Source organism: Pongo pygmaeus, chromosome 1 (assembly GCF_028885625.2).
Source record: "Pongo pygmaeus isolate AG05252 chromosome 1, NHGRI_mPonPyg2-v2.0_pri, whole genome shotgun sequence".
Classification (NCBI taxonomy): Eukaryota; Metazoa; Chordata; class Mammalia; order Primates; family Hominidae; genus Pongo; species Pongo pygmaeus.
The window spans coordinates 88,963,710-88,986,171 of record NC_072373.2 but is presented as its reverse complement, the minus strand read 5'-3'; the positions used below and the strand labels follow the sequence as shown (position 1 = coordinate 88,986,171).

The window sequence follows — 22,462 nt, the reverse complement described above, 5'->3', positions numbered from 1 at the left end:
TTGGAGTCTTCTTGGGACCCAAGTTCCCTCTCTAACAGGTGGGGGCGCTCTCAGAGCCGAGGGGGAAGGTTTCGGGGATGTGCCGGATCCGGACCTGTGTCCCCCAGCAGTGAAGGTTAAGTACTGGGAGGAAAAGAGGAAAGGCATACTTGAGTGAGGCTGCGTGCAGGCTCTGGGGCAACTGGTTTGGTCGGCGATGGGGGGGTGCCGCTGTTGACAAACACTGGGTACGTTGCCGGGCGGCTCTAGCTCCCGTAAGCCTGGTCTGTTGCTAACATCAAGGAGCTGTTTATGGAGCCGCCTCCCCGTGGACTGGCCTCCAGTGTCCCTATCTATTCTCCCTACGACCAAAGCTCCTGGGGCCTTCCCTCTAGGGTTATCACCCTAGCTGGACCTGGGAAGCTTGTGCTGGGGAACGCTAACTCCAGCATTAAGCGCTCGCCGCCTCAGTCCTGACGAGGGCAGTGCCGGGCACGGCCTCTCACTCCCAGCTCGGCGCTGACACGGTTAAACTCCAGCTCTTACAGCGCCGTCGCTGCGCCTCTGCCAGTTCAATGTTTTCATTGGTGAACGTGATCCGGAGCCTTCCAGGGCCCGCCAATCCAGATGTAGGAGAGATAGGGTCAGGCGCGTGCCGCGAGAATAGAGTGGACGGAGAGTAGGAGAGACCGAAAAGTCTGGGGGTGGGAGTAGCGGATTTGAGGCGCTTGTTGGCCTACAGCGGTGTGGCAAGCAGAGCGCCTCAGAACTCAGGCGTACTGCCCGCCGCCCGAGCCCTGCGAGGGCCGATAGCGAGGGTGTGGCCCTTATCTGCACCCAGCAGAGCGCCGGCGGGGTACGGTCTTAGGACCTCGACCTCCTTCTCCCTCATTTTCTCTCATCCCTACCTCTTGTGGGTGAGTCCTGGCCCCTGGACGGGGACCTCACTTTCCACCAGCCCATCCGTGCACACTTAGTTTCCCCTAAAGCAGTGAGTGGCCGGGACAGAAGGCAAAACAGGCGGGGCTTCTGGAGCGCAGGGTGTCCCCGGTCTGCCTGTCCATATCGCCCCCTTTCCCCCAGGTTTCCCCATGGGCCGGACCGTGGTCGTGCTGGGCGGAGGCATCAGCGGCTTGGCCGCCAGTTACCACCTGAGCCGGGCCCCCTGCCCCCCTAAGGTGAGTGCTCCACCTGTGCCAGAGGGAGCTTCATTTAATGCTCTTCCCATTTCCATCAAAAGCTAGATGGATCCTGGCCCTCTGAATGTGCCTCTTCCCCTCCCCTCCTGACCTCTCGCCGGCGGCTACAGGCGGTGCTGCAGTGTCTCTCCCTCTTGTCGCCAGGTGGTCCTGGTGGAGAGCAGTGAGCGTCTGGGAGGCTGGATTCGCTCCGTTCGAGGCCCGAATGGTGCTATCTTTGAGCTTGGACCTCGGGGAATTAGGCCAGCGGGAGCCCTAGGGGCCCAGACCTTGCTCCTGGTGAGAGGCTTGTGGGATGTCTAGGAGAGGTTGTGGAGGGGGCTTCCATTGGGGTATAGAGTTTAGGGGAGGAAGTATGTTTGGTGGGTCAGAACTTCCCTTAGTTTCTCCTCTTCTGACGGCATGTGGAGAGCAGGTTTCTGAGCTTGGCTTGGATTCAGAAGTGCTGCCTGTCCGGGGAGACCACCCAGCTGCCCAGAACAGGTTCCTCTACGTGGGCGGTGCCCTGCATGCCCTACCCACTGGCCTCAGGTAACACCAGGACCTCTGCTCCTTTTACTGTGCCCTCATCCTCATATGCCTTCCATTTCTTTCTTTTTTTTTTTTTGAGACGGAGTATCGCTCTCGCCCAGGATGGAGTGCAATGGCGCGATCTTGGCTCACTGCAACTTCCGCCATTCGGGTTCAAGCGATTCTCCTGCCTCAGCCTCCCGAGTGGCTGGGACTACAGGTGCCCACCACCACGTCTGGCTAGTTTTTGTATTTTTAGTAGAGATGGGGTTTCACCATATTGGCCAGGCTGGTCTTGAACTCCTGACCTTGTGATCCGCCCACCTCGGCCTCCCAAAGTGCTGGGATTACAGGCGTGAGCCACCACGCCCGACCTACCTTCATTTCTTCATGTCCCTGTCAGCCTTCCCAGCAAAAGGAAGCCAAATGAGTGGAAATTACCCCAGCGCCTGGAGCTGGGGAGGTATGTCAGGAGCTTCCCCCTCACTATGCCTTTCTCCATGCAGGGGGCTACTCCGCCCTTCACCCCCCTTCTCCAAACCTCTGTTTTGGGCTGGGCTGAGGGAGCTGACCAAGCCCCGGGGCAAAGATCCTGATGAGACTGTGCACAGTTTTGCCCAGCGCCGCCTTGGACCTGAGGTGACACTTGCCCAGAGGCCCCAAACCTCTTCCCTCCTAAACCAGCTGCAGAGCTCCCTGTTCAAATCTACCACCTAGGGGCTCTTCTGTATCATTTGGGGATGCCCTCTTTCTCTTCATACCCCACCCCCTCATAATTCCCAAAACTCATTATTGGGAGTGAAGGCCTTCACTTCCATCCTTCTGTCATAGTGGGAATGTCCCCCAACCCAAACCCTATCCCACCCTCATTCCCTACCAAATAGGGGCTGTGGAAATCAGTCAGTGTAGATTATTTTTTGGCTCCTTAGTCCTAGTCTCACCCTTAAGGTGGCGTCTCTAGCCATGGACAGTCTCTGCCGTGGAGTGTTTGCAGGCAACAGCCGTGAGCTCAGCATCAGGTCCTGCTTTCCCAGTCTCTTCCAAGCTGAGCAAACCCATCGTTCCATATTACTGGGCCTGCTGCTGGGGTCAGGTGAGGGGGGATTGATTCAAAGGGTGAAGATATTAAGGACTGCCAAAGTGAGGGAGTGGGGACAAGGGATGCTATTCAATTATTCTTTTTTTCTTTTTTGAGATGGAGTCTTGCTCTGCCGCCTAGGCTGGAGTGCAGTGGCGCAATCTCAGATCGGCTCGCTGCAACCTCCGCCTCCCAGATTCAAGCAATTCTCCTGCTTCAGCCTCTTAAGTAGCTGGGATTACAAACATGTGCCACCACTCCCAGCTAATCTGTGTATTTTTTTGTAGAGATGGAGTTTCACTATTTTGGCCAGGCTGGTCTCAAACTCCTGACCTCAAGTGATCCACCCGCCTCGGCCTCCTAAAGTGCTGGGATTACAGGTGTGAGCCACTGCATCCAGCCTCAATGATTCTTGTTTGCTTCCTCTGCAGGGCGGACCCCACAGCCAGACTCAGCACTCATTCGCCAGGCCTTGGCTGAGCGCTGGAGCCAGTGGTCACTTCGTGGAGGTCTAGAGATGTTGCCTCAGGCCCTTGAAACCCACCTGACTAGTAGGGGGGTCAGTGTTCTCAGAGGCCAGCCGGTCTGTGGGCTCAGCCTCCAGGCAGAAGGGCGCTGGAAGGTAGGGGAACCCCTGGAGTGTAATGAACCTGTCAGTGTTTCCATCTTTATCCAAGTAGTTTAGGCCAGGGCCGATAGGACTGGAGTTCCTCATTGTTTTTGTGCCTTAGAAGCTACTTAGACATGGGCTACCCCAGAATCCTAGGCCCTATTTGTGAACCTTCCTCAAAGAGCCTATGCAAGTCTGTGGATAGAAGTAGTACTTATAAGTGGCTTAGAGGTAGGGGAAAGAACCCAGCTTCACTGAACATTTCAGAACAGCCACACTGGCCTGTCTGGTCCACTTCCTGGAGTACACAGACGAATGATTTTTTGTGACGTCTACATAGTCACCCAATCTCTTCATCCGGGGTCAGTACACAGTCTCCCTGGCCACATGGGTGCCTGGGAAACTGAGAGTGAAGTCTATTTTCACTCATCAAATTCTCACTTTCTGGGTCTCTCAAATGTTTTCATGCTCTCAGGTATCTCTAAGGGACAGCAGTCTGGAGGCTGACCACGTTATTAGTGCCATTCCAGCTTCAGGTAATGGGATAGCCACCTTCCCCTTCCCCAACCCCTACCAGTGAGAGGCAAAAGCTGTACCTTCCTGGGTCAGCAGGACCACACCATGCCCCTGAACTGGTCATCTCTATGGGAGTCTAATCCCAAAGAGGACTGACAACTGTAATGGGAATGCCTTCTGAGTCAGGCCTCTGCCTGATCTCTAGTGCTCAGTGAGCTGCTCCCTGCTGAGGCTGCCCCTCTGGCTCGTGCCCTGAGTGCCATCACTGCAGTGTCTGTAGCTGTGGTGAATCTGCAGTACCGAGGAGCCCATCTGCCTGTCCAGGTATGATAAAGGGACGGAGAGGCTGCGCATGGTGGCTCACACCTGTAATCCCAGCATTTTGGGAGGCCAAGGTGGGCAGATAACAAGGTCAGGAGTTCGAGACCAGCCTGGCCAACATGGTGAAACCCCATCTCTACGAAAAATACAAAAATTAGCCAGGTGTGGTGGCTTGCACCTGTAATCCCAGCTACTCGGGAGGCTAAGGCGGGAGAATCGCTTGAACCCAGGAGGTGGAGGTTGCAGTGAGCTGAGATCTCGCCATTACACTCCAGCCTGGGTGACAGAGTGAGACTCTGTCCCCCCCCCAAAAAAAAAACGGGAAGGAGACAGGCTCAGCTAGAGCCCTTTCCTTCTGACGCATGAATGTCCTTCTCTCCAGGGATTTGGACATTTGGTGCCATCTTCAGAAGATCCAGCTGTCCTGGGAATCGTGTATGACTCAGTTGCTTTCCCTGAGCAGGATGGGAGCCCCCCTGGCCTCAGAGTGACTGTGAGGAGGAGGAAACTTTGCCTAGTGGCATTTCCAGAGGGCTCCTCTGTGCTCCAGTGTAGGCAAGGCCAGACTGATCAGTGCTATATTCCCTCCTTAGGTGATGCTGGGAGGTTCCTGGTTACAGACACTGGAGGCGAGCGGCTGTGTCTTATCTCAGGAGCTGTTTCAACAGCGGGCCCAGGAAGCAGCTGCTACACAATTAGGACTGAAGGAGATGCCGAGCCACTGCTTGGTCCATCTACACAAGGTAAGTTGGGATAAACTTCCCTCAGCTCTCCACTGAAGGCCTTGAAGACAGGGACTGGAACATTTGTCACTGTATGTCAGCCAAGGCCTAGGACATCAATAATAAACTTTTCCCTGCATCCTCTCCTCTCTTCTCAGAACTGCATCCCCCAGTATACACTAGGTCACTGGCAAAAACTAGGTAAGTTGGGAAAACAGCTGGGCTGAGGAGGGCCAAGGGCATCAGACCCCCAGCTAAAACATACCTTTCATCCTTTCCTTCCAGAGTCAGCTAGGCAATTCCTGACTGCTCACAGGTTGCCCCTGACTCTGGCTGGAGCCTCCTATGAGGGGGTTGCTGTTAATGACTGTATAGAGAGTGGCCGCCAGGCAGCAGTCAGTGTCCTGGGCACAGAACCTAAGAGCTGATCCCCAACTCCCATTCATGAAAATAAAAACTGCTGGAGCTTGGCTTGGTCTGGCTGTTCTATCACCTATAGGCATAAGAATGCACGGCAGCAAAGAGGCAAAGTGTGCCTGGGATGCAGAAAGCAGGAGCAGATGCGAGACAAAGTCCTTTATTAGAAAATATATCAAAATCCCAGCCCCCTGAGCCAGGACCAGAAGAGGGAGCTATTCCAGCATGGGCAGAAAATGCCCAGGGAGGGGCTTCCTTCACCAAACAACTTCCCGGGAACCATAAATAGAATAAATATTCACAGAGGTCCCAGGAGAAGCCAGATCACTCTTCTCTCCATGGAAGAGGGAGGGGCTTGGGGTCCAGCTGTGCTCCTACTCTAGGGGCAGGGACTCCCAGGAATCGTCACATAAAATCATGACATCAAGGATTCACAGTCATAAGCCCTACAGGAGACCCTAGAGAGAGGGACCCCTCAGGTCTACAGGAGCCCAGCTCCAGTCCAGCAGTGAGGGAGAGGCCCCTGCCCCCTAGCACGGCACCACAGTTCAGTTCCCCCACATCCGTCTGAGAACAGTGAGGAGCTGAGGGTGGGGAGAATGCAACCCCATGAATTCAGTTTCATGATTAAGGTAGACAGGAAGGAGGAGTTAATGTGAACCTCGGAGGGCTGTGTGGTTGGCAGTAGGTGGAGGCCCAGGCCTGGCTGGGGGCCGGCGTTGCAGCATTTCTTGACGGAAGGCTTGGGAGGAACCAGGTGGGTAACGGGGCCCAGAAGGAGCCCGAGGACCCCGAGGGTCAGTCCCAATGTCTGCTGTGATGTTGGTATAAAGAGGCCCCAACTCTCGAGCCAGCAATTGGTATGTCAGTGAGTTCATCCCATCTTGCGTCCAGGAATTCTGGGTACGGACCAGGAGGTCAAATCTGAGGGTTAGAGGTTGGAGACTAAGACCCAGAAAGGAACAGCCAGAAATCTAGGGACCTTTAGGATTTTCCTGGCTAGGGGTACAGAACCCTGAGGATCCAGTAACAATTCCCAGGCAGTCCTTCCTTCTTCCTACCTGTGGGGATTTTCCTCGTTGCCCTTATCTCCTCGGTGCTTCACCATCTTATAGTGTCCTACAGATGTGGGGGGCCGAGAGATCTTCATCCCAGCCAGGCGCACCCTATGGGAAAAGTGAGGGGATCATGGGGGATCCAGAGTAGAGAAAAGCAAGGAAGGGATTAAATGTTTCTGTACACACAAAAAAAAACAACTATTACTTAGTAGGCAAAAGAAAAAAAAAAGCCCAGGATGGAAGTCAAACAGAAAGAAAGAAATGGCTGAAGAGAACATAAAAGCTGGATGTATCCAAATCCTCAGGGCCCAGTGCCAGTCACCCTAGGGCCTTTAAACAGTTGGCAACCTACTCCCTTGGCTTCCTAAAGGGCTCCTAGGAGCTGCCCTTGCAGTCTAGGAAAGACGCAGAGAGAGGCCATTCTGTCAAAAGAATAAGAAAAGACTGGGAGTTGCTGAGAATCTTAGTTAGAATAGTGACTGAGCTACCCCAGCTTCTCTCCCACATCCCCCATGTTAAGAAAAAGGTAGGCCAGGTGCAGTGGCTCACACCTGGAATCCTAGCACTTTTGGATGCCAAGGCAGAAGGATCACTTGAGGCCAGGAGTTCAAGACCAGCCTGGGAAAATAATGAGACCTTGTCTCTAGAGAAAAAGAAAAAAAAAAAAAAAAAAAAACGAAAGAAAGAAAAGAAAAGGGTAGAACCAGGTAATCAGGACCCTAAAAGAAACAAACTCCACCTCTGACACACAGAAGCATGGAATGCAGATGGCCTGGGAAGGAACTAGAAGAATACTTATGTATATTTACAATTCACTGGGTATTTCACACACATACAGAGGATGAGAATTCACAGAGATGTCATCACAGAGGACACAGGGGGAACGGAAGCAATTGGTCCCGCATACCAAGCCCAAACATTCATACCACAGACATGAAATTGGGTCAGCTGAGGCTGAAGGTCAGAATGTTTCACATGCCAAAAATGAGTTGGCCCTGTGCCAATGGCACAGGCCTTTTACAAAGTGATTCTGGGAACATGGAGCAGAGCCCCTCTCTCCTAACCCCATAGGAAGTGGCCTGACTGGAACCCCAGCAGAAGGCAAGACTAAGCTGTCTCTGGGCCCCTTTCCAGTTCTGGAATCCAACGATAGTATTTCCTATTGGATCTTATGTCCTCTCCCAAGAACAAACTAACCAGGAGACTGAAGGATGACACAATGGGCAATAGCATGCAAGCCTGACCTGGGTATCCTAAAAAGACTAAGGGAAAGGAATGGGCTCAGTGCAGGACCAGGGAGCTAAAGGTTAGTGTTGAAGGGCTATGGCCAAAGGTGGTCTTAGAGGACAGGGATCCAGACTGGGGTCAGGAGGGAGGAAGTGGCAGGAAGTCTGACCTGGTAGCAATGTCATCATCCTCACCACCCCAGCCCCAGTATTCATTGGGGAAGCCATTCATCTTCAGGTACTGGTCAGGAGTAAGCGCCGAGACTCCTCCGAAGTACTGGGGGTACGGGAGGCTAGGGAGAGAAAGATCCTTGCATACCCCAAGTCTTCTGGGGAGACATCCCCAACCACAATCCCCTTGGCTCTCCTCCTTCCACAGGATAGTAGGCTTCCCTGTCTCCCAGTACCCTTCCATGCCCTCTACCTGTATCCAAACTTGTTCATAGCAACGGCAACATGGCGGGGTCCCCGGGGGTCACACACATACAGATTGTGGTCATTTTCTGGCAAGAGGTCCACATCATGCAAGAACAGGCAATCCCACTCTTCATCACGCAGGGCCTCTCGCACCCCAACGTTCAACAGTTTTGCCCTGTTAAATGTTCCATTTCCAGCCTGGAAGATAATGGAGGGGGACCAGACTATGTCTGTAGGTGGCATGGAGAAAAGGGGGCTAAAGAATAAAAGTGAAGGCCGGGCGCGGTGGCTCACGCCTGTAATCCCAGTACTTTGGGAGGCCAAGGCGGGCAGATCACAAGGTCAGGAGATTAAGACCACCCTGGCTAACACGGTGAAACCCCATCTCTACTAAAAATACAAAAAATTAGCTGGGTGTGGTGGTGCATGCCTGTAGTCCCTGCTACTCAGGAGGCTGAGGCAGGAGAATGGCGTAAAACCCAGGAGGCGGAGCTTGCAGTCCGCCGAGATCGTGCCACTGCACTCCAGCCTGGGGGACAGAGTGAGATCCCAAAAAAAAAAAAAAAAAAAAAAGAATAAAAGTGAAAAGAGGGAGAGAATGAAAAATAAAGACTATCTTTTTCATTTTTCCACTTAGTCATTTGACAAATCTTGCTTGTGTATTGGTATGGGCCTGATACTTAGATGCTGCTGTCTAACATTTAATCCTGACAATTGGCAACCAACAATGGTGTGGTGTGGAACAGGTGGTATATTAGTTATCTTTTGCTCTTTCCTCACGTTAGATGTTTAAGTATCTTGCTCAGAGTCATAAATGTAACAAGTGACGGAACTAGAATTTTAGCCCTATTGTGTCCAATTCCAACTCAGCACAAGCCATTCAATAAAGAAAAAATCACAGAAGAGTGTAGGACAGTGGGAATAACCTAAGCAGATTAAGGAGAAGTATGGGACTAACAAAGTTGGAAGAGCAGTGCCAGGTGCTTCTCCACACTCTAGCAGTCTGGCCTTCTTAAAATTATTCTAGGGACCCATTAGATGAAAGTGGAGTGGCATGTGCTTGAGGCTTCCTTAGAAGAAAGTAAGTCAAAATGAGGTGGAGATTGGGGGTACCTGGTGGATGACATAGATGCCATAAGCAAGCTGCTGGCGCTGCAAGAAGGGGTGCAGGTGGTAGAGCAGCAGGCGCAGGTGGTGCTCCCGGGCACGATGAGGCACAATGATGGCTGTTCGGGAGCGGGGCTCACAACCTGCAGGGCGGTACCGGCCCCCTGGTTCTACCCGGGGATTCCGCTCCACAATCTCTGCCAGTGATGGCACTGGGCTAAAGGACACCGACACAGGACCCACTGTTGGGAAGGAATGGCAAGTAGAGGGATCAGAGGGGCAAAGAGAAAAGAATCAAACTAGGGTCTGGGAATACCTCTGGCACTGGCAGTCTGATTCTGGGGCTTAGTTCTCAGGGCTCACTCAGAAATCTCACATGCCTTGGATTACCTATCACTGGGACAGCTCTACAAAGGCTGGAAGGTGCAGGATCCTTACCTAGCCTTCTCTTCTTATTTTAGGGTTGCATAACTTTCTCCTCTCTTACAGGGTTGGAAGCTATAGTTGAAGGCTGGAGAGACTTGCAACTAATTAAACCAGGGCTCATCTACAAGGAAAACAATTCCTAGCCTGGGGCAGGAAGAGCCCATAAAGGGGCAAGCAGTAGAAAGTGGAAACCCAATAGTCTAGTCTAAACTCCAAATTCAGAGTCTACTCTATCTCAACCTCAGCCCTCTATCTCAACCTCAGCCTACCTGCAGAGTCCATTATCCTCTTCTAAGTTCCACTTCTGCCACTCCATGCCTCCCTATCCCCAAGCCTCCCTGTCCCTGCACCTTGTCCTTCCTTTCACCACCTCCTTCCTCCTGCACTTACCTAAGAGAGGAGATCGTTCTGGACAGTAGGGCAGACCTTGAGGAGCTGGAGGACCCCCTGGGGCCCCAGGCAGGTGACTGAGGTTACTGTAGACATCACGAGGGTGAGAATAGTCAAATGTCGGCCCCTGATCTCGGCCAAATAGGGCACTGAGACTTCGGAAGCCCCCCAGTGACAGGTACATCATGACAGCCAGCTGGGAGCCCACAAGCAGGGCCAGCGTGCAAGGCCGCTCCAGCAGCCTCCGCAACATCCTGGGGGTGAGATCTAGGGAGGGAGAGGGGAATTCTGGGGGTAGGCAGGAAGAGAGCAAGCCAGCAGAGAGGTCAGTAGGTAGGGTTGAAGGTGGTGCCAGGGGTAAAGAGGAAAAAGCAGAAAACAAAGTCACAGAAGGGAGCACACAGGTGCACAGTCACGCAAGGAAACAAAATAGAATGTAACCACCAGTAACCCTACCACCTGTCACTTCAGCCCAAGTTTCGCTCTCCTCTACCTCCCCCCAAACCACTCCCACCATCTACTGTCAGTCCTCACCCCCAAAAATGTTTACATCATTCAAATCTCATGTTCATTTCAGAAGAGTCTCTAGAGAACCCCTCTTCCAATTTTAGAAGGGAAGAGATAGACTCACCTAGGTTCAAGCTGTCTTCTTAGGGATCATGGGGGCTCCAGGGGGTCCCGGGGGGACAGAGATGTGAGGCATTATCTAAAATTGGAAATGTCACAGAGGGCAGAGAAAGGCTCCATCCAGCACTCCAGCAGCGAATCTGGGACCAGCTGGAACAGAAGTGGTAAAGGATAACTAGCTACCTGCACCGCCAGAGATCAGGATCAGGGTGAAGCCGGTTTCCTAGCAGGCGAAGTGAAGGAAAGTGGTTGGAAAGGAAGAGGAGGAGCAGGAGATGGTAGGTCCCTCGCCTGTCTCCCGCGCTACCCTGGAATGATAAGTGTCAGGTTCATACTTAACCACCCCCGTACCCCCACCCCAACAGGACAGATTGGGGAGTGGGGACAGGACAGCTAATGGAAACACTGTTTTCCCCCAGACCAAGAACCAGTTGAAGTGGCGACAGAGTCATGACAGGACCGTGGAGTGGCCTAAGGAGTACCCAGGGCGAAGTAGGAAACAGGCTCCTTCTATTCTTCATGTGCCTGGGTGCCAGCTCCTCAGGTGCAGGGACCGTGACCACCTGGGGGCTGTAAGCGAACAGCCCCGGAGCTCGGCGGAGAGTAGGGTGGGGGTGGCGTCCTCTACCTTTTCTACCTTTCCCCTCTTCTAGCGGGGGTGGGGACGAGGGTTACTGCTGAAGAGAAAGGGAAAGGGAGAGCAGGGGCAGAGACAGTCAGGGGTGGCTGGAAGGGCTCACCTGGAGAGGCGTGGTCCGCGCTGTGGAGGGGGTTAAAACCCAGCTCTTTCGGAGCACGCCCATCCTATCCCAGTCTCTTGCTTTTGCCCTACCTAGCAACGTGAGCCCGCCCGGCCCCGGTCCATACTTCCACCTAGGCCCCCGTCCCTGCTCAGGCTTGTCTCCAGGCGTTACCCAAAACTTCTCACTCTCTCGAATGCCCAAACCTTTATCCCAGGCCTCCGTGCCGACGCGTCCCCAGCGCACATACCTGGTCTTTTGCTGCCTGTCGTCACCGCCACCCCAACAGCCGGGCAGGCATCGCTGCCGCCATCTTGGAAGCGGGCACTGCGGGGGCGGGGTCCGCGTCATGGGGCGGGGCCTCGGGGCGGAGCCACCCGGGCTGACTAGGCACCGGGTCCGAGACACCGCGTGGCCGGGGGCTTGTGAGGGAGCTGCGCTTGAGCCTGCCCGCCTGGAACGCGTTGTAGGCGACCCCTTGGGGAGCGGGTGCGAGTGCTCAACTCCACTACGCAGACTGCTAGTGGGATTTAATTTCCTGCCCCTCAGATTTGTAAAAGCAGAAGCTCAAGCCCTTCATTTTCCTCTGGGCCGAGACTGATCAGGAGGCTAGTGAGCCGGTTTCTGGTGCTCCGCTGACCTCGTTATCACCTTGTGGTTGGCTGAGCCCTCTCCTAGTGTGTCGGTGGCACCCCCTGCAGCCTAGTGCCACTTAGTATCAATTGTTCCTTACGCAGGCTACAGCGTTGCGGATCGCTCTAGCGCATTTTTGTATTCCCGTGGTATCCCGCAGGCCTGGAAATAAAAAGCGATTAGTTAATAAAACAATGAAACATTGAATGTGGAGGGAAAGACAGCGTCTTCTTTAAAGTCAAATGGTGTTTCCCCAGATATTAGAGTAAAATGGATGCTCCGTTAACATGCAATATGTTTACCTTACGACAAACACTACCCCCTAGCATACTGTGTTCCTTAGAAGCAGATGTTCACGCTGAAGAAACAATCAGAGACTTGAATAACTCACAGAATCTGCCCCAAAAAGCCCATGGTCTTGTGTATCTTGTATGGAGGGAGGGATGTAAACAATATAACGTGATAAATATGCTGGCCTAGAAGTGGCAACTCATTCATACGTGGGGATTCTAGAAAGGCTTCCCAGAAGTGACGGCTAATGGGAAACCTGAAGGACTTGTCTATAGCATATCCTTCTGCTTTAAAGATTCTGTTTTCATGGGAGTTATTTTACAATTCATGTAGGTAACTGATCTGTATGCAAATTCTGTCCTGTCTGGTAGAGGTTCAATTAACCTGCTATTCCCCACACTGTGGGGGAAAAAGCAGTTTTGGCGTCCATTTTCATCTTCATTTCTGTTTTCCTGATCCATAAATATGTCCGTTCTCTAGATTTTCTCTTGTATTAATTATAACATCTGCTAGTTTCTTCATGAGTTAAGTAAAATCAACACGTGTTCATTTTTTTCTTAATTTTTTTCTTTACTTTTTTTTTTTTTTTGAGAGGGAGTTTCCCTCTTGTTGCCCAGGCTGGAGTGCAATGGCGCGATCTCGGCTCACCGCGACCTCTGCCTCAGCCTTCCTCGGTAGCTGGGATTACAGGCATGCGCCACCACACCCGGCTAATTTTGTATGTTTAGTAGAGACAGAGTTTCTCCATGTTGGTCAGGCTGGTCTGGAACTCCCGACCTCAGGTGATCCACCCACCTCGGCCTCCCAAAGTGCTGGGATTACAAGTGTGAGCCACCACGCCCGGCCTTTTTCTTTACTTTTTTTTTTTTTAATTTAAAAATTTGTGACAGGGTCTCACTCTGTCACCCAGGCTGGAGTGCAGTGGCAAGATCACAGCTCACTGCAGCCTCAACCTCCTAGGCTCAAGGTATCCTCCCACCTCAGACCCGCGAGTAGCTGGGACAACAGCACATCCAGCTAATTGTATTTTTTGAAGACACAGAGTTTCGCCATGTTGTCCAGGTTGGTCTCCAACTCCTGGGCTCAAACTGTCTGCCCACCTTTGCTTCCCAAAGCGCTGGGATTTACAGACGTCAGCCACAGCATCAGGCCTCTTAATTTTATTTCTCTTTTTCCTTCCTTCCGTCCTCCCTCCCTCCCTTCCTCCCTTCCATTCCCTTCCTTCTTTTTTTCCTTTCCTTTCCTTTTTTTTTTTTTTCCCAAATACCCAGTCTTCAAGGATAATTTTTTTTTTTTTGAGTCGGAGTCTTGCTCTGTCACCCAGGCTAGAGTGCAGTGGCATGATCTCAGCTCACTGCAACCTCCGCCTCCCGGGTTCTAGTGATTCTTCTGCCTCAGCCTCCCGAGTCGTTGGGATTACAGGCTCCCGCCACCAAACCCGGCTAATTTTTGTATTTTTAGTGGAGACGAGATTTCACCATCTTGGCCAGGCTGGTCTTGAATCCCTGACCTCATGATCCACCTACCTTGGCCTCCCAAAGTGCTGGGATTATAGGCATGAGCCACTGCACCTGGCCTATGTGTTCATTTTTATGTTGGTATTGACAAAGACCATCTCCTTAACCAAACTTTCAACAGGCTCCTCTAAGACCTCTTTTTGGCTAGGTCTTGTCCTTATGCCCTGTCTTGGGCCTGCCTAGCCAGTTATAGCAAGAATCTTGCCAAGTCAGTTTAGGGATAATTCCCTGCCCACTTCTCCACCCTTTATAGCTGATCTATCTGATCACCCTCATCTGCCTTCAGGAAAGATCCTGTTAGGTCAGTTTAGCAAGAATCCTCCTAGCCTTAATGTAATTTTCCTTCCATCCACTGACTCTGATTCTGCTTATTGACTATTGCAATAGTCTTCCTTACTGTTTTAACAAGTGTCAGAATAATTTTTTCTTCAACAGTTTAAGGGTCATAATTTTACCTTCTTCTGAAAATTACCTTTTTTTTTTTTGAGACAGAGTTTTGCTCTTGTTGCCCAGGCTGGAGTGCAATGGCATCATCTTGGCTCACCGCAATCTCCACCTCCCGGTTTCAGCCAATTCTGCCTCAGCCTCCCGAGTAGCTGGGATTACAGGCATGTGCCACCACACCCAGCTAGAAAATTAACTTTTAACAGATGAATAGTGTTCCAGGCAGAGGAAACCATAAGTGCAAAATTCTGGAAATGAGGAAGAAATTAGGGAGTTTGGGAAATTAAAACTGGGCCCGCAAGGCTGGACAGTAGAGTGAAGGGAATGTTGAGATATGAGACTGGAGAGGTAAGCAAATGCCAAATAATGAAGGACTCCACAAACCACATTAAAAGAGTTTGGGTCTTATCCAGAGGGCAAGAAGAAGGCATTAAAGTGCTGTAAATAGAGAGTGCTATGATCAGAACTTTAGGAAATGTGGAGCACTAATTGAAGTAGTCAAGACCGGAGGCAGGGAGACTATTTAGAAAGTTACTGCAGAAATCCAGGAATAAGATGAAGCTCATGCAGAATAGGTAATACCCGTGGGACTGGAGGGAAGAAAGTAACTTTGAGAACTTTCAGGAGGCAAACAGGACTTGAAGATTGACTGAATGTGCCAAGTTAGGGAATTGGACTCCAAGAGGACACCCAGATTTCTAATTTGGACCACTGGGTGGTGCCATTTAATGAGAAACAAAACTTAGGAAGAAGCACATTTTGGGGAAAGGGTAGAGATGACAAACTTTAGACATAATGAGTTTGAGGTGCCTGTGAAGGCTCAAAATGAGATAATGCTGGGTTTAAATACAATACCAACTTTGAAACCCTTTGGCTGTGTACTGAGCAATACGTTCTCTGGATTTCATCTGTAAAATGAACTCTAGTCTTAAGGAGTTTTGTGATCATTAGTGAGAACTATGGAAAACTTTTGAGCACAAATAGAAGCCAAGACAAAGCCTTGATTTTTTTTTATTATAATTTTTTTTTTTAAAGAGACAGTCTCACTATGTTGCCCAGGCTGGTCTCAAACTCCTTGGTTGAAGTGATCCTTCCGCTGTGGCCTCCCAAACTTGATTTTTTGTTTGTTTGTTTTACTTTTATTTATTATTATTATTATTTTTAGCTTCTGATATAGTATAACTCAAAAAGCCTTGATTTTTTAAGAATCTCACTGTGTAGTGGAAAAGACAGACTTAAACAGATCATTGAAATGTGGTTCTTGGCCTGGCATTATGGCTCACGCCTGTAATCCCAACACTTTGGGAGGCCCAGTTAGGTAGATCAGTTGAGTTCAGGAGTTTGAGATCAGCCTGGGCAATATGGCAAAATTCCCTTCCAAGAAAAATACAAAAATTAGCTGGGCATGGTGGCTCATGGCTGTAGTTCCAACTACTCACGGGGCTGAGGTGGGAGGATCACTTGAACCCAGGAGTTCAAGGCTGCAGTGAGCTGTGATTGCACCACTGCACTACTCCAGCCTGAGTGATAGAGCCAGATCCTGTCTCAAAGAAGAAAGAAAGAGAGAAAATGTGGTTCTCCCAGAGGACCTTTCCTTTAAGCCTCTGCTCCTCCATCGCCTTCTGTTTTACAGCACTGACCCTCACTTTCTTTTTCTTTCTTTTTTTTTTTTTTTTTTTTTTTGAGATGGAGTTTCTCTCTTGTTGCCCAGGCTGGAGTGCAACGGCATGATCTGCAGCTCACCGCAATCTCCGCCTCCCGGGTTCAAGTGACTCTCCTGCCTCAGCCTCCCAAGTAGCTGGGATTACAGGCATGCGCTACCACGCCCGGCTAATTTTATATTTTTAGTAGAGACGGGGTTTCTCCATGTTGGTCAGGGTGGTCTCAAACTCCTAACCTCAGGTGATCTGCCCACCTCAGCCTCCCAAAGTGGTGGGATTACAGGCTTGAGCCACCGCGCCCAGTCTTCACTTTCTATTTCCTTCTGTATCTAACCATCTTCTTTTTTTTAGAGTCAGAGGCTCACTCTGTCACCCAGGCTGGAGTGCAATGGCATGATTATAGCCCACTGCAGCCTTGAACTCCTGGGTTAAGGTGATCCTCCTGCCTCAACCTCTCAAGTAGCTAGGACTACAGGTGTGTACCCAGCTAATTTAGTTTATTGTGGAGATGGAGTCTCACTCTGTTGCCCAGGCTGGTCTTGAACTCCTGGCCTCAAGTGAGCCTCCTGTGAGCCACCACAAAGCCCTATCTACTATCTTCTGACCATTCCCTTACATTAATTTGTAAGCTCCCTGTTTTCAAGAACCTTCCCTTCTGCTCTGTCTCACCCTGGCCACACCCTGGACTTAGTCATCACCTAGAACTGTTATGTTTCTGAAAACTTAAATTTTAATATGCTGGTTTCCACCACAACATCCTGTCTTTCTATATTCTGAATAAATCCTGGGGCCCACACTGGCCCAGTCATGACGCATAACACAATAGAAGAAACCGAGTTTAGTAATCAAAAACTAATTTAAATCTCTACTTAATTTCTCAAGGAAATATCAGAGACAGGGGAAAGGGGCAGTGGATTAGGAGCACATTTTAATGGACAGCCCAATGTCTTTAAAATCCTCTGTCTCGGCCGAGCGCAGAGGCTCATGCCTGTAATCCCAGTGCTTTGGGAGGCCGAGGCAGGTGGATCACCTGAGGTCAGGGGTTCGAGACCAGCCTGACCAACATGGTGAAACCCTGTCTCTACTAAAAATACAAAAATTAGCCAGGTGTGGCAGCACATGCTTGTAATTCCAGCTACTCGGGAGGCTGAGACAGGAGAATTGCTTAAACCCGGGAGGTGGAGATGGCGCCACTGCACTCCAGCCTGGAAAACAGAGTGAGAGTCTGTTGCAAAAAAATATATATATATATTCCTCTCCCTCTTCCATTCAACATTTTCTACTTGGATGTTATTTCTCCCCAAAACTATCCCTTCCAACTCCCTTCAGCCCACACTGTTGTTCCAGATCTCTCTCCCACTGAGCTCTTTCTGTTGCCATATTATCCTCCAGTTTCTGGTTTTCTGGTCTGTTCTCTTTACCTCTTTACCTCACTTTGGTTTTGTATAACATAGAAGAACCTGAACCTGACCTAGCAAACAGAAATCATGCCCCCCTGACACCCTTCCACCATCCATGGGTTCCCTGCAGTCTTCCAGCTTTTTTTTTTTTTTTTTTTGGAAACAAGTTCTCATTGTGTCACCCAGGCTGGAGTGCAGTGGCACAATCACAGCTCACTGCAGCCTCCACCTCCTGAGTTCAAGTGATCCTCCCACCTCAGCCCCCGTCCCATTCCCTGAGTAGCTGGGACTACAGGCGTGCACAAGCACACCTGGCTAATTTTTTTTTTTTTTTTTTTTGAGATGGAGTCTTGCTCTGTCGCCCAGGCTAGAGTGCAGTGGCGTGATCTTGGCTCATTGCCACCTCTGCCTCCCAGGTTCAAGCAATTCTTCTGCCTCAGCCTCCCAAGTAGCTGGGATTACAGGTGCCCACCACCGTGCTGGCTAAATTTTGTATTTTTAGTAGATATGGGGTTTCATCATCTATCTACTAGTAAGGCTGGTCTCGAACTCCTGGTCTGATCTCAAACCAGAGACCAGATTCTCAAACCAGGCTGGTCTTGAACTCTGACCTCGTGATCCACCCGCCTCAGCCTCCCAAAGTGCTGGGATTACAGGTATGAGCCACTGCACCCTGCCTTTTTTTGTATTTTTTGTAGAGACCAGGTTTCATCATGTCCCCCAGGCTGGTCTTGAACTCCTGCCCTCAAGTGATCCTCCCACCTTGGCCTCCCAAAGTGCTGGGACTACAGGTATGGGTCACTGTGCCCAGCCTTACTGCTCACTTCTAGAAGGAGAGACAGGTACCTCCCCCAGAAACACTTCTGTGGCCTCATATTCGTGCTAGGTGCCCTTCCTTGATCATGGCACCTATCACAGAAGTCTGAAATTTTTGTCCTACTTGACTGTCTCAGCCACCAGATTGTGAACTCTCTGAGGACAAGGACCATGTCTTTCCTTTTATCATCCCTTCAATGTAAGCCAGAATTTTTGCACAAATTTACAAAATGGCCTTTAGATCTCACCTAGACAGTTCCTTGATATAACTGTTTTCTCACGCTAATGCAGGGGTTAGAAGTCAGGGAGCAGACAAAGGAAGAGATATAAGGAAAGGAGAATTGGCCTTTATTGACCACTTACTAAAAACCAGACACAGTGCCAAACATTTACATCATCATATTCTTAAGTCTGGACCTCTCTATAAGGCAGGTAATAGTACAAACGTTTTGTAGGTAAGGAAACTGAGGTTTACAGAGATCAAGTAATTAAGGTTGCATCATTACATGTAAGTAAGTAGCAAGGCTTAGATTCAATTTGACTCCAAAAATCCATGTCCTTTCCACACGCTGTGGAATGTTTACAATGTTTACAACCCATTGGCTTATTTATTGAACAAATAAATGGTATAAACAGTCAATTCTCAATGCATGATTAGGTCAATTAATATCTTTTAATCTTCAGATCGATTTTCAGGTGAAAATTCTTATATTTTCAGCTCCCTACTACTTATTTGCATCTATATTATCAACAGAATGTGTTGGCCAGGCACCCTGGCTCACACCTGTAATCCCAGCACTTTGGGAGGCTGAGGCAGGCAGATCACTTGAGCCCGGGAGTTCAAGAACAGCCTGGGCAACATGGAAAACCCCGTCTCTACTAAAAATACAAAAAATTAGCTGGGCATGGTGGTGCATACCTGTAATCCCAGCTACTTGGCAGGCTGAGGCAGGAGAATCACTTGAACCTGGGAGGTGGAGGTTGCAGTGAGCCGAGATCGCGCCATTGCACTCTAGCCTGGGTGACAGAACGAGAATCTGTCTCAAAAAAAGAAAAAGAAGAAGAAAAAAAAAGAGAGAGAGAATGTGGTAGTGTGTCTCTGTGAAGTTGGATGTGTGTATGTCAATGTGTCACTGTTGGTATGGGTGTATGGTGCCTGTTTGTTGTCCCAAGACTGTGAGGGATACTTAATCTACTTCCTCCCCTCCCTTTCCTTCCTAATGCTACTTAAGTACCCTGGGTCTGTCCCCATGTAAGATCCTGCCTGGGGAAGTTGTTCAGTGTTGTTGCTCCCCCGCCTTCCCTGACCCCCCTCTTTCTGAGCATTTTTAGCACTGGTGGTTTCCTCCAGCTGTCATCTGGTTTCTCGTGGTGCCAATGATTTTAGCTTGGCCTCAGCAACAGTCAATGGGGAAGGTACTCAATTGGTTCAGAAACATCCTCTCAGCCAATAAAATGTTAATACATTGAAATCCACTTTCTTCTCCCTTCCTCCCCCACAAGCCTGACCAATCAAATGCCAGTTTTGTCACTTACTGCCAATCTGGTATTTTAGAAAACAAAATACTGTAATACTGTATGAAGATGACAGAAATGGGACTAGAGATGGAATAGAAGTGTAAATGCCCATTCCACAGCACCCTCCAGGAACCCTGGCTATCCCACCTCCATTACAAAAATAGTGGCTGGACAAATGTCCAGATTTCCTCTGTTCGAACCACAGAAGCAGAGAATCTCAGGGGCAGAAGGGGCTTTAGGAAATTGGCCCAACTTATTGCTTCAACTTCCTCCCCCACCTCAAACACATACTCATGCACAACACTTGCCATCTCATAAAATGGTTGTCCAAACTCTTCTTGAACTTCTCTAGGGACAGGGCTCTAATCCCTTGTCATTCAATGCCTTTTCTTTTTCCATTTCCTCTTTTCACCTCCAGAACCAGATACTTGAATTGTTTCAGTGCCTCCTTACTTCCTGTTATTACTGTTTCTGTTCCTCCTTATATATCTACACCCCAGCTCAGGCCCATGAGGGCAATAAGTAGGCAGTTGGGAAACAGAGCTCACTGTAGCTCTTACAGGGAGATATGTGCCCCCCCACAACCCCATCCCTAGCAAGAACTTGTTGGACTCCTATTAGGTAAAGCCTACCTACAGCCTGGGTCTTGGAGGTGTGGTAAGGCAGAGACCGTTCCAGAAAGGGGTCAGGCCTTGCCTGGGATTGAGGGCTGAGATGCCCATCACTTCTCTTTGATGAGCTAGCTCTCTCTGCCCCTCTTTCACTCTAGCTCCTGCTCACTTACCCAATCACAGAGGTGGCCCCTAAGCTCAGTCTCATTCTCAGAAAAACTTACTTATGCCAGTGAGAACCCTACTTGGTGAGCGAAGGGCTTTCTCTTAAAATAACAGGCAGAAAAGTGATTTAAAAGTGAATCTACACCTGTAGTCCAAGCTACTCAGGAGGCTGAGGTGGGAGGATTACTCAAGCCCAGGAGTTCAAGGCTGTAGTAAGTTATGATGGTGCCACTGCACGCCAACCTGGGCCACAGAGTGAGACTGTCTCAAAAGAAAAGCCCAGGCATGGTGGTTCACACTGGTCATCCCAACACTTTGGGAGATCGAGGTGGGAAGATCCCTTGAGGCCAGGAGTTCAAGACCAGCCTGGGCAATATGATAAGACCTCGTCTCAACCAAAAAAAAAAAAAAAGTAAATTAGCTGGGTGTGGTAGCTCATGCCTGTAGTCCTAGGTACACAGGAGGTTGAGGTGGGAGGGTTGCTTGAGCCTGAGAGTTCAAGGCTGCAGTGAGCCAAGATCACACCACTGTACCCCCGCCTGGTCAACAAAGGGAGACCCTGTCTCAAAAAAAAAGTGTGTCTCCATGAACATTAAAGGAAGGTGAGAAGGGCTATCATGATGACCTGTTCTCCAGGGCCCAGCCCAAGGTAGCCCTCCATAACCCTCATAGTCCATTCAGTTCGGGGCTCATTAGGCTCTTATCTTCTAGTCCCTTTTACTGTCCCATTGTTTCTCTTTGCAGGGAAGGTGGAGTGGGAGCCGTATACAACCTCCCCTGACCAGAATGCAGTGTGAACCCCTTTAGGACAGTCATATATATTGTTTGTATTTGTACCTTACATCTACTTATCACAGAACTCTGCTCATTGTACCATCAACTCATAGTATCAAGGTCCATAAACATACTATCTGTGGTCTCATTTTGCTAACTAGATGAAACGAGTAAAGATCACTCTTGTCTTGTCTCCATCTTCTTCAGCCTGGTTAGTAGGAGGACCACAGGAAGGGCCAGGGGGCCAAGCCTAGCAGTGGGAACCGTGTTTACTGGAGAGAAGAGAGTGTGGGCAGTCTTTTCTCGCTGCAGAGGAAGCAGGCACTGTGCTGGCTGGTGTAGAGTACAGGGTGCTGTATAAGGCACTGCCTGGTACAGAACTTGATTAGCAAAGCCCAGATCCAGTGAGCATAGCACATATAACCACTACAACCTCTGCAGCCTGCCTCAACCCCATAGTCCCAGCTTCACATTCCAAGCAGTGTTTGGCATCCCAGCTAGGGGCTGCTATGGCAGAGTGAAGTGCCTTTGGCTCCCCCATTCTTCACTCTTCCACCTCAACCTCAGGGTCTTCTTTACCTATAGTTTCTCCCTCAACCCCACATCCAGTACCTTCCCCAATCCTTAGCAGTCCTGCTTCTGCCTCTCAAAACTCCAAATTCTTGCAGGGTCTACCTACCACCCTTGCCCATCCCTGTTCCATCCATGACACATGCAGGACTGCCCAAGTTCTTTTTTTTCTGAGATGCAGTCTCACTCTATCGCCCAGACTGGAGTTCAGTGGTGCAATTTCGGCTCACTGCAACCTCCACCTCCCAGGTTCAAGCGATCCTCCTGCCTCAGCCTCATGAGTACCTGGGACTACAGGCACTTGCCACCACACCTAGCTATTTTTTTGTATTTTTTTTAGTAGAGATGGGGTTTCACCATGTTGGTCTGGCTGGTCTTGAACCTCAGCCTCCCGAAGTGCTGAGATTACAGGTGTGAGCCACCATGCCTGGCCTTTTTTTTTTTTTTTTTTTTTTTTTTGAGTTGGTGTTTTGGTCTCTCACCCAGGCTGGAGTATAGTGGCATGATCATAGCTCACCATAGCCTCGAAATCGTGGGCTCAAGCAGTCCTATTTTAGCCTCCCAAGTAGCTGGGACTACAGGTGCCACCACACCCGGCTAATTTTTCAATCTTTTTTTTTTTTTTTTTTGGTAGAGATAGAATCTTTCTGTGTTGCCCAGGTTGGTCCCAACCTCCTGGCCTCAAGCAATCCTCTTGCCAAAGTACTGGGATTACAGGC

General features: G+C 49.9%; 2 protein-coding genes across 11 annotated transcripts; one reads left to right on the top strand and one right to left on the bottom strand.

Moving 5' to 3' along the window:
• The first annotated feature begins 57 nt into the window (after positions 1–57).
• On the top strand, positions 58–5,405 carry PPOX (protoporphyrinogen oxidase). Of its 3 annotated transcripts, none has more exons than XM_054504014.2 (13): positions 58–115; positions 1,063–1,157; positions 1,323–1,457; positions 1,594–1,709; positions 2,195–2,327; positions 2,637–2,781; positions 3,198–3,388; positions 3,852–3,912; positions 4,098–4,216; positions 4,596–4,706; positions 4,807–4,956; positions 5,094–5,136; positions 5,221–5,405. In XM_054504014.2, exons 2-13 carry the CDS (start codon positions 1,071–1,073, stop codon positions 5,361–5,363), a joined length of 1,434 nt encoding a protein of 477 aa, XP_054359989.1. In that variant the 5' UTR covers positions 58–115; positions 1,063–1,070; the 3' UTR covers positions 5,364–5,405. The 3 variants fall into 3 exon arrangements, with proteins under 3 accessions (XP_054359989.1, XP_054359981.1, XP_054291094.1); XM_054504006.2 differs by lacking the exon at positions 58–115 and adding an exon at positions 605–896; XM_054435119.2 differs by lacking the exons at positions 58–115; positions 1,063–1,157; positions 1,323–1,457 and having other exon boundaries at positions 1,595–1,709; positions 2,618–2,781.
• Positions 5,406–5,496: 91 nt separating this feature from the next.
• B4GALT3 (beta-1,4-galactosyltransferase 3) lies at positions 5,497–12,138 on the bottom strand. Of its 8 annotated transcripts, none has more exons than XM_054435144.2 (9): positions 11,594–11,687; positions 11,086–11,280; positions 10,608–10,753; positions 9,977–10,264; positions 9,167–9,402; positions 8,061–8,251; positions 7,807–7,929; positions 6,414–6,518; positions 5,497–6,276 (listed from the first exon to the last, which is right to left on the bottom strand). In XM_054435144.2, the coding sequence occupies exons 4-9, from the start codon at positions 10,227–10,229 to the stop codon at positions 6,003–6,005; spliced, it is 1,182 nt and encodes a 393-aa protein (XP_054291119.1). In that variant the 5' UTR covers positions 10,230–10,264; positions 10,608–10,753; positions 11,086–11,280; positions 11,594–11,687; the 3' UTR covers positions 5,497–6,002. The 8 variants fall into 8 exon arrangements, with proteins under 8 accessions (XP_054291119.1, XP_054291136.1, XP_054291129.1 ...); XM_054435161.2 differs by having other exon boundaries at positions 9,977–10,243; XM_054435154.2 differs by having other exon boundaries at positions 11,086–11,277; positions 11,594–11,675.
• Positions 12,139–22,462: the final 10,324 nt, after the last annotated feature.

What these genes read in the sequence shown, in the direction of transcription:
- PPOX (XM_054504014.2), top strand. Translation starts at nt 1,071, where the DNA reads ATGGGCCGGACCGTGGTCGTGCTGGGCGGAGGCATCAGCGGCTTGGCC. An exon ending in GGGCCTGCTGCTGGGGTCAG is followed by an intron (nt 2,782 to 3,197) that starts GTGAGGGGGGAT and finishes CTTCCTCTGCAG; the next exon opens with GGCGGACCCCACAGCCAGAC. An exon ending in GAGCCCATCTGCCTGTCCAG is followed by an intron (nt 4,217 to 4,595) that starts GTATGATAAAGG and finishes CCTTCTCTCCAG; the next exon opens with GGATTTGGACATTTGGTGCC.
- B4GALT3 (XM_054435129.2), bottom strand. Translation starts at nt 10,229, where the DNA reads ATGTTGCGGAGGCTGCTGGAGCGGCCTTGCACGCTGGCCCTGCTTGTG. An exon ending in AGAACGATCTCCTCTCTTAG is followed by an intron (nt 9,403 to 9,976) that starts GTAAGTGCAGGA and finishes CCTTCCCAACAG; the next exon opens with TGGGTCCTGTGTCGGTGTCC. An exon ending in ATGAACAAGTTTGGATACAG is followed by an intron (nt 7,930 to 8,060) that starts GTAGAGGGCATG and finishes TTCTCTCCCTAG; the next exon opens with CCTCCCGTACCCCCAGTACT.